The sequence below is a fragment of the Diorhabda sublineata genome, chromosome 5 (genome assembly GCF_026230105.1).
Source record: "Diorhabda sublineata isolate icDioSubl1.1 chromosome 5, icDioSubl1.1, whole genome shotgun sequence".
Classification (NCBI taxonomy): Eukaryota; Metazoa; Arthropoda; class Insecta; order Coleoptera; family Chrysomelidae; genus Diorhabda; species Diorhabda sublineata.
This window is the reverse complement of record NC_079478.1, coordinates 17,122,851-17,132,292: the sequence shown is the minus strand read 5'-3', so window position 1 is coordinate 17,132,292 and position 9,442 is coordinate 17,122,851. Positions and strand designations below refer to the sequence as shown.

At 33.3% G+C, this 9,442-nt stretch overlaps 1 protein-coding gene and 1 long non-coding RNA gene across 2 annotated transcripts; one reads left to right on the top strand and one right to left on the bottom strand.

The window, feature by feature from the left end:
• Positions 1–1,165: 1,165 nt before the first annotated feature.
• LOC130444541 (uncharacterized) lies at positions 1,166–7,940 on the top strand. Its single transcript, XM_056779736.1, has 3 exons — positions 1,166–1,983; positions 7,629–7,767; positions 7,823–7,940. The coding sequence occupies exons 1-3, from the start codon at positions 1,786–1,788 to the stop codon at positions 7,867–7,869; spliced, it is 384 nt and encodes a 127-aa protein (XP_056635714.1). The 5' UTR covers positions 1,166–1,785; the 3' UTR covers positions 7,870–7,940.
• Positions 5,418–9,183, bottom strand: LOC130444542 (uncharacterized). Its single transcript, XR_008909970.1, has 2 exons — positions 8,904–9,183; positions 5,418–7,045 (listed from the first exon to the last, which is right to left on the bottom strand). It is a non-coding gene; the product is annotated as an uncharacterized LOC130444542 (long non-coding RNA).
• Positions 9,184–9,442: the final 259 nt, after the last annotated feature.

The following is a 9,442-nucleotide window of genomic DNA, read 5'->3' as shown; positions in this document are numbered from 1 at the left end:
AATGAATTTTTAAAATAATTTAACGAGAGATTTTTGATTTTCCTTCCTTGGTTTAAATGAGATTTGGTGAAATTCCATTGAACCCATAGCCCCCCAATCTTAGCTCACGCAATTAATGGATGTGCCTCAAGCTACTTTTTTAGAAGCTACAATAACATCATTTTATAACTAACAAAGTCATCTCCGCTATTAAATCCGTTCATCTTCCTGCTAATACAGTGATGCGAAGAGTTGAAAATATGAACTGAGCTCTGATGCAACTAAAACTGACCTTGATCGTTGTAGATCTTTTTCCTTGCAACTTGACGAATCAACTAGTATAGTCAATATAGTCTAGTTATTTTTGTGGGAATCGATTAAGAAAATTTGAGACGAAAAAGGAGCTGATAAAGGTTATACCACTGAATTATAATTTTACCTTGTGAAAACCTTAAAAGATTCATGTGAATAAATTGGTGACTTCGCTACGCATGAAGCTCCTTCAATGGTAGGTGTGGAGAAGGATTTTCATGCCTTGTGACAGTGACAAGCCAAAATTAGTGTCTTACCATTGCATAATACACCAGCAGTCGTTGCGTAAAAACGCAAAAATCAATATTTTTCAAGACACTGTGACAGAAGAATGTCCCAAATCCCCAAATTATGAATGGCGTAGCACAAACAATGAAGACGTTATATGTTTCCTTGGAAATTTTATTTGGATGGGCGTCTGCCAATTTCAATCCATTGAATCATAATGGTCCAGAAGTTTTTCATAAGATGACAAAATAAAAGATCTATTTCCTCGAAATCCAGCCCAGTTACTATGAAAATCATGGCATTTTCATTACGAAGAGTCAACTAAAGATGTTACAAAAATTTCTCTTTTAGTTAATTTATTAATTAAAAATTTTCAAAAGTCCATCGCCTCCAAACAGAACGTTTGTATAGATGAAACCTTTAGTGCAGAAAATTCATATTGTTCATAAAAAACTACAAACAGGAAGAGCAGTTCCAACAGAAGGCAATACAGGTATATTACATCTAAAGGATATGCAACTCAGAATATATAGTAGATAAAAGCTATAAACAGGGAGAACTGTTGCAGCAAAAAGCAATACAGGTGTAGTAATCAAACATAAAATTCAACCCAAATATATTGTAGATAAAAACTACAACAGGAAGAACTGTTCCAGCAGAAAGCAATACAAGTGTAGTAAAACAATATAAAATTCAACCAAAATAATACAGGTGTAGTAATTCAAACGTGGACCAATAAGAGTGATGTTTGCACTTAATGCAGAAAACAAACCGTCTAATGAAAACTGTCACTCTTTGCAGCAAAGAAAGTTAGAAAATCAGCAACTGATATCGTCAACAATAAACATAAAACTTACATTGATATATATATATGACCAAATAAAAAAATATAGACCTCCTTTACGTAAGTGGTAACGAAAGCTGGCTATTGAACTCATGTTTGGAAAATGCCCACATTTTGCATCAAGAAATTGCAAATACGAAGATATTAATAACGAAATTTAAAAAATTTATTTAGTTACAAGAATTAAAATTCGATTCACATAAGCACAGGTCAATTCTAGTTGCTAGTCATGTAATTTGGATTACCTAAGCATTGAAGTGATCCGAGAAGCAAAAGCTGATGCATTTCGCGTTTAAAAATAAACTTACCATGACAATCAACCATTGGTTCTTGTGTCTGTTATGGAAATTTTGTCGTGCATAGGGTGACGATTATCATGGCAGTCAATGTATTAAATAAAAACTTTTCGTAGTTCATTCGGAATGGAACGCACAGTTTCGGTGATTCTACCTACCGGCGAAGTCGAGATAATTCAAAGAGAAAATGTGGATGACACAACCTGGAATAAACCAATATTTCCAAAATTGGCAGTTTCTTTGGATAGTGCAAGATGTTCTCTAGAAGCAATGAGGAAAAAACTTGGAAGACGCGGACCCAAAAATTCGAAAAATCAAATGACGGTCAGTAACATTCTAACCTAATAAAAATAGTACTCTGTTCATTAAATTTTGTATCGATAGCTTCTTAGCCTTTGTAGTTTCTTGTAAGGCTATTCAATTTTGTTCCTTTTTTATGGGCCATTTTTTAGTATTATGTCAATCCAATTTCATTTAAGTAGCTCATACCAAAAAGACTCAATTGTTGGTGTTTTAGTCCTTCAAGCTAATTGGATAGTTTTCTCCTTCTTTACCATGTTGTGAATCTATTGACCACTTTGAAAATAGCGTACAAAGGAAAACGTGGAACATATGTTTGACGAAACTTTCATGCGTTAGGTTATGAACAGAATAAGTGAGTCGCGGTCGAGATCCATGTAAATCAAACACTTTGTAGTTAACTAGGCCTAACATAACAGTTAAGTCGTTGTAGAGGTGCATCGCGGCACCATCCATGAGGTATACAGCGATGCTTTTAAAAATCAAATTAATGCTTTTCGCGCCGTTTAGCTGGCTGCTTCGCATATAGTTGCAGTCAGTACTCAGTAGTTACTGTTTTGATAATGAAGGAAGAATTATTGCCGCCGTTCACACTGTTTCTGTTCTGTGGAATAAGTTCCACAAACAATACCATAACAGGCATGCCCTGGAGAGGGAATGGAAGTATATAACAAAATGTTTCTGGGGTAATCCTCACGTACGAACGAAATCTATCGGTGTCGTTTTTTAGTTCACTGAAAAGGTGGTGGTATTCTTCCAAACTGTTTCTTCTATTTAATGGGTGGACTGAAAACTGCTTGTTGTGTGGATTTCCCATCATCCACCACTTAGTTGCCGCTGACATTGCTTCACTATCCGAACTGTATCAAACAGCATTGCACGAAATACAGGATTTTTTTGATTAACGCACAACACACATCAATTTCCAATGGTCTGAGCTGCACTCACAGCGCGGGTGACCTCCTCGATATGTGCAGTCGACATCGACAGATGAGTACTCTCTTATGGGGTTCAACTCTCAAATGTGTCCGCTTTAAAGCAATAGTTCAATAACTTTTCTCAATAGCACTCGCAACTTGGGACAAGCTGAAAAGGAAATGTATTTATGAAGTAATAGAAGTAGAAAGAACGGATGATGAATAGATTTCAAAATAAATCAAAAAACGTCATGCAATATTGAAGTGATTTATATTTTACTTTGAACATTTATCCATGTAGTAAACATCAAAAGATGCAAAGAACATATTCAATTATAATTTCCAAGAAATAACACAAAACAAATTGAAAAACCAAATATTTTTTACGTTACTATTGGATAATTTGTTTTCCTTACCTCTACCCACTGTAGAGCAAACTTTTCTAGAATGAATGTGCAACCTTAATATGAGGCGCGAAAAGTAGAAAAATCTCACAAACAGATCAAAATAAATTATTAATTTGTACTTTATAACAGAGACAATGTATGATCGAAATCAGCAAAACAGTTTCATAAAGATTTTGCAAAGTATCATAAAATAAAATTTAATGTTTTGTAAGAAGGGAAGTCTTTATTGTTATACTAGATGACACAATATTTGTATCAATTTTCTCATCAACAGTAATGTTTTCATCTTCTTCATTGTTGAGACTTTCAACTTCTCAGTTTTCCAAATCTCGATCAAATTTTAGCGTCTCGTGGTTTCTCCACCCTTGTTCAAAGTTCTTTGTGAACATTTTCGCAACAACCTTTATTTTTGCAGCTTTAAGGCTATCCCCCTTGCTGATGGTTGACGGCTTTTGGGTTTATGTGAGACATATTAAACTTTGATTTGTGACAGATTTTGCTTGACAAAATTCAGTTCTATAAAAGACTTCCCCCTGGAGCAGAATGTCATTTTTCTTCTTGTTCTTTTCTAGCTTAAAACTTTTTTATGAATTGAACTTAAGTGCTACAAGTTCGGTTTTTTATACTTGTCAGTTTCGGAACAGTGTCTCCAACATGATGAACGGTTCCATATTTCTGGCTTGAGGATAGTGTTTTTTCAAATCTTTCTCAATCAATCCAAACACCCTGTGGCAAATAAAGCATAAAGGGTAAACAACTCTCAGAGAATCATGGGTAGTCACGTGATAAAACTAGGTGCTCCTATTAGCAGATTTGGATTTGGCGGATGTTGAGATTGAAAATGGCGTAACTTCCTTTAGACTTGACGGATATTACAACTAAACTTCAAAATACACTAGGATGCGGCAGGATTTGCTACAAAATAACAGTTGTACTCACTTGGCGGTTTTTGATTCTAGGTACTCATATAACGACTTCCTCGATTGAACAAATTTTTCGTAATTCTCTTGAATTGTCCATAAATCAATGTAAAATATACCTTAACCTCTTTATAACGAATTTTTAATTATCAAGAAAAAGTTTAAATGCCTCTAATTAACGAATTTTGTCAACCCAAAACTTTTATATAAAGTTCCCATCAATGTATGACTCTTAATCTCATTGTAAGAGATTGATACAGAGACAGGTTTGACGCGCTTTTGTTCGTAAAATAATCATTGTTGTTTGATTTATTTACCTCTTCATAACGAATTTTAGATCAACGTAACCTCAACATAACAAATCTCAGTTCAACGAATTACTTGAGGTAACGAATATTTACTTTTTCCCTTTCGATTTGTTATATCGTGGTTGCATTGTATAGTCTTCGTTTTTGGATACTTACATTGCTACTCATGTCATCGTATTTAAAAAAGATCAGAGCAATTATTAACTGATAAGAGATAATTTAGATGCCCAAGCATTGAAAAAGCAAGACCCTAAGCAAGAACACTATTACCAAATGTGTATTAAGACTTTCATGGCATGCCGCGGCAGTTGTAAACTTATTTTAAAGCTTTCTTGTGACCACGTTTCTCGTATGAAGTCTATTCCTTCATTTTAAATACTAGCGAGCTTTTAATAAGCATTGAGTAATCACAGCAACCATCTCGCAAATAGTAATTTCATGTGTATACTTCCATAAAAAATATTAACTTCATTGGGTTTTTCACATACTTTAATTCGAAGATCACTCGTAGGTGCACAAAAATTATAGTAAATGACCGTCCCTGGAGTTCAGCACTCTCACGTATTGATTCATCACTTACATACGCCGAGAACGACTTGCAAATAATTTTATGAGATTTTTAGGATGATATTAAAGAAACTTTTCTATGATTTTTCTAATTGTTTTTCCATGTGAAAGTATTTTTCTCTATATTCATCCAACAAGAGTATGAAATGTAATCTATATATCAGTTTTATGTAAAATTCCGACTTATTACATCGGAAACAAAGTCCAAAATCTGAAACAATAAAATAAATAAAAATTATATTCGAGATTTCCAGTAATAACTGTAATATTATTTATATGGGACAGAAATCTCAATATTTGGAAAATAGATTAAAAAATCATCAATGAGATAATAGGAAGCAGTAACAAAAAAATTTAATACAATTATAAAAAGTATAACCCTTGAGAAGAGCATATATAAAAAATAGTTTATGCTTCTGAATGTTGTTTTTAGGTCTCCTCTGATTTATAATTAGTGTTTCTTTTATAATGTTTTAAACTACGGAAAGAATATTTTCTTTAATGAATAGTTGGACAAGTGACAAGACTCGACTTGAAATAAGACACTGAAATAAGACACACTAAAAGGGATATTACTTACTAAAGTTGATTATGAATAAAATTGTACAGAATTTTAAACAATGCTAGATTATAACCTTCAATACATGCATGTTTTCTTATGCTTTCACCTCTTCTATTCCTTTTGGCGTCAGTTTTTAGACCAGATTGCTTGGTGGAAAGTATAAGCCCATATCGCTTGTCACGCTACTTCAAAGCTGCAATGCCTTCACTTGATTGCTGAGCTGCTATTTCGCATTTTTTTAGTTTTGTGTTGGTAACTTCATAAGACAAGAATTTTCCGTTACTTCTAAATGTCCGTACTAAATGTGTCTTTTTTTACGCACTCACAATGCAAGTGGAATACTTGAATAATAGTTGTCTCTGTACATGGTCCTGTTCTTGTTGAAAAAAACCTCTGTCAAAGATAGTACTACGTTTTCTGAGACTTCTGTGTTAGGTCCTTTCAATTACACTTGAACACTTATTCCATATTCTCTTTTGTTTGGAATATATTGGCAGAAACTAAGTCTGCAGCGCCAAGCGACCAAGGCTCATGGACACAAAATTTTTCTCCTGGTGTGTAAACATTTTAATAGTTTTTTATAAACATATTGGGTACGTCTTTTATAGTATGTCCTCAGTATCAGCAGTTTGGTTGTTGGCAAAATGAGCAAATTTCAAAATCAGCTCGAATCTATTCCGAGGCATAACTGTACGAGCTAGAGATAATACCATACATTTTGTGGTTTCTCCAGTAATACTTGGCAATTTCACCAAACCCATCCATCAAACTAGAGCCAAAAATTTCAACATATCGTCTCTGGTTACCACCATTGGTGGTTTCTTGATCTAGCAGAAGAATCTGAAGATAAGAGACACTGTGTTGCGTATAAGTTGGTTTGTACTGTGATATATTGTAGAATGTTAGGTGTTAGAAACAAGTCATAGTAGTCTATTGGATTCGCAATAGCTAATAATCCGACATAAATATCCTTCGTACCAGAATTTGGTACAGTATAATCTATGAATGGAGGATCATCATGACTTGGCATTTCCCATTGTATGTTGGACAGTTTTTCTTCCATCCAATGTTGTTCAGAAATTCGAGAATCAGTAGTACCAAAAGTACTTGAAACAATTGGTGGCTGGAGTTCTAAATAGACAGAAGCTGTTCTTGATGACCTACGCCGTTCTATTTCAGGTAATGAAGGTAAATAACTATCCAAAAATGTTGACAAAAGTTTTGAAAACCGAGAAGGATTCCAAATCTGACTGTTATTGTCATTTGTACTTGTGTTACTAAAGTCTTCATCGGTCATAAAATTGGGTTCCTCAAAGGACCATCACTTGAATACTCCAAAGCAAACCACTTATTTGAACGTTTTATATTTTTTCTTATATTTTCTTCCAAAACGCGTTCTTGAATTCTGAAACAAAAAAAGGTTTTTACCTGTGTATCTTTTCGGATACAAATGGCATGGGAGGTATAAATTTAAAATGAACTATTTCCCAAGCCACGTGTATCTAAACGTCACTTAAATAAAAATCCAAGAAAAAACAATATATGATTATGTAGTTTTAAACACGGAAAACTGAACAAACAAAAATTATATTTTTTTTAAACCATCGCTTAGGATCTGGCACTGTCGGTCCCGTCCCGAAGTTGAAATAAAAAAATATGTTCACCTTAGTTTATATAATCTAAGCAAAAATAACTCAAATCTAAAGCTGTGTCCACACGATCGACACCATTCGACTCGGTGGGTCGACAATGGACGTGTCGCCTGACTTTGTCGAATCAGGTCGGTTCAGATCAAAGGCAGTCGAAACGAAAAAACTATGAGATGAATATTGGTCAACACGTCCATATGTGGACTGGCCGAAAGTCTAACGTGTCTATGGACATAGTGTAGACACAGATTAAAAAGTTGGTTTATGATGATGTCAATGTTACAATGTCATTTATTTTCTCGGTTTAACTGTAATTTACATTAAATTGATTTTTAATAGAGTGAACTGGAAGTTAAGTCAGCAAACGATATTCACAACAAACCATCTATACGCAAAACTATACTAAAAAATAGTTCAGCTTCCTCGGCAAAAATACCTTTACACGACAGTACCCAATTGGAAGTTCTGCATCATAAATGTAAGTACACTAATGATCCACTTAGTTTTATTATTTACTAAATATATTATTCTAGCTTCCAATCCCTATGATGTTTCCACGGTTTTTATGATCCAACAGTGACATACTCAAGGATTGTATATTGGTATTTTTCCAATTTATGCAAAGTCTACAGACACATCTTTCAACAGGAACTTGATACATTTACAATATTTTTATTTCACAAGTTTATTAATATATATTATTAATGAAAAAATGTTATTTCATTTGTTGATTGATATTCGTATGAATTCGACTATCCCTTAATACCACAGACCAAATTCCAAAATATCTTTCTTAACTTTCATCGATTGAATAGGGGCTTCGGAGTGACAGTTTGAGATTTGGAAAGAGAAAAAACAGAAACAATTTTAAGGACAGTACAGAGGTTGTTCAATAAGATTTGATCTATGAATGACTTGAAACCTTGTAATAATGTGGTAATAAGCATTTTTCCAGTGAAAAAGTATCGAAACAAACATCAAAATCGAGCATCGTCAACAAGCTATGACTACGAAAGTATAAAGGACAGTTGTTCCAACAAAAAAAAATTTAACGTGCTTTAACGGACTAGTACCGGTTGAAAGGGTAAAAAATGATGCAGTGTTATAAAAATTTTTTTTCTTCAACATCGTTTTATAGAGAGCGCTAAAGTTGAGACTGCGAAAATGATAGCCTCCCACTGCGCTGAGATAATCTTGAATTTGGTACATCTAAAACAAAAAATTAAAAAAGCTTTTTAAAGAGGAAGGTGGCTTATATCGTAATTTACCGCATTTGAATAAAAAAAACTGACGGGTTTTTGAAAAAATATGTAAAATTACTGTTTTTCTTTCACTTTTTTCCCACGGAAATTTTTTTTTTCAATTTTCTGGTAAATTACTGTAAAATACAACAAATCAAATAAAACACAAAGAATTAAAACAATCTAGATTGGTTAAAAAGAATAACTGGGCATAGATTAAAAAATGTCACTTTGAGCGTTAAGTTTAAAGAGCAGCCATCGATGGATTGGAAAAATGTGAGAAGGAATCAATTTTATGAAAATTATAACAAGTTCTAATCACTTAAATCAATTTTGACATGGATCATACTTAAGGCAATAATAGAGAACTTACAATAATTTAAAAATGTTCTTTTGGCCAAAGCTCTGGTTGAGTTTGTAAAATATCCAGGCGATTTTCCCTTCTGAAACATCATAAACCAATTAAATTGTTTTTCACGAATTATCCATTAATCTATTCCCTCCAGTGGAAAAAGATCATCAATAGACACGATTTTATTATACATTTATCCAGTGAGCACCTGCAAATGAAATATAAATATGCAATTGATGATTTTGAAAAATTATCACCCAGTCATATATGCAAACTGAAAATGGGTCATCCAAAATTTACGTCACACGAACTTTACTACTTTTTTTTCAATTTATGCGAGAAAACAGCTATTCTCATTTTTTATATTTTTATTAAATAATCCAATAAAATCAACAACAAATATTTAAACTATGTCACTCGGCAAAAGTTAATAGTCTAGTAAACAATAGATTTGTTCAAACCCAAACAAACAATCCATGGTACGTTGACGATTCTGCGCAATAGAGATTACGTGTTCCAACCGGGTAGTTACCGTCTTAGGTATCGTTAGTGAACAGTTT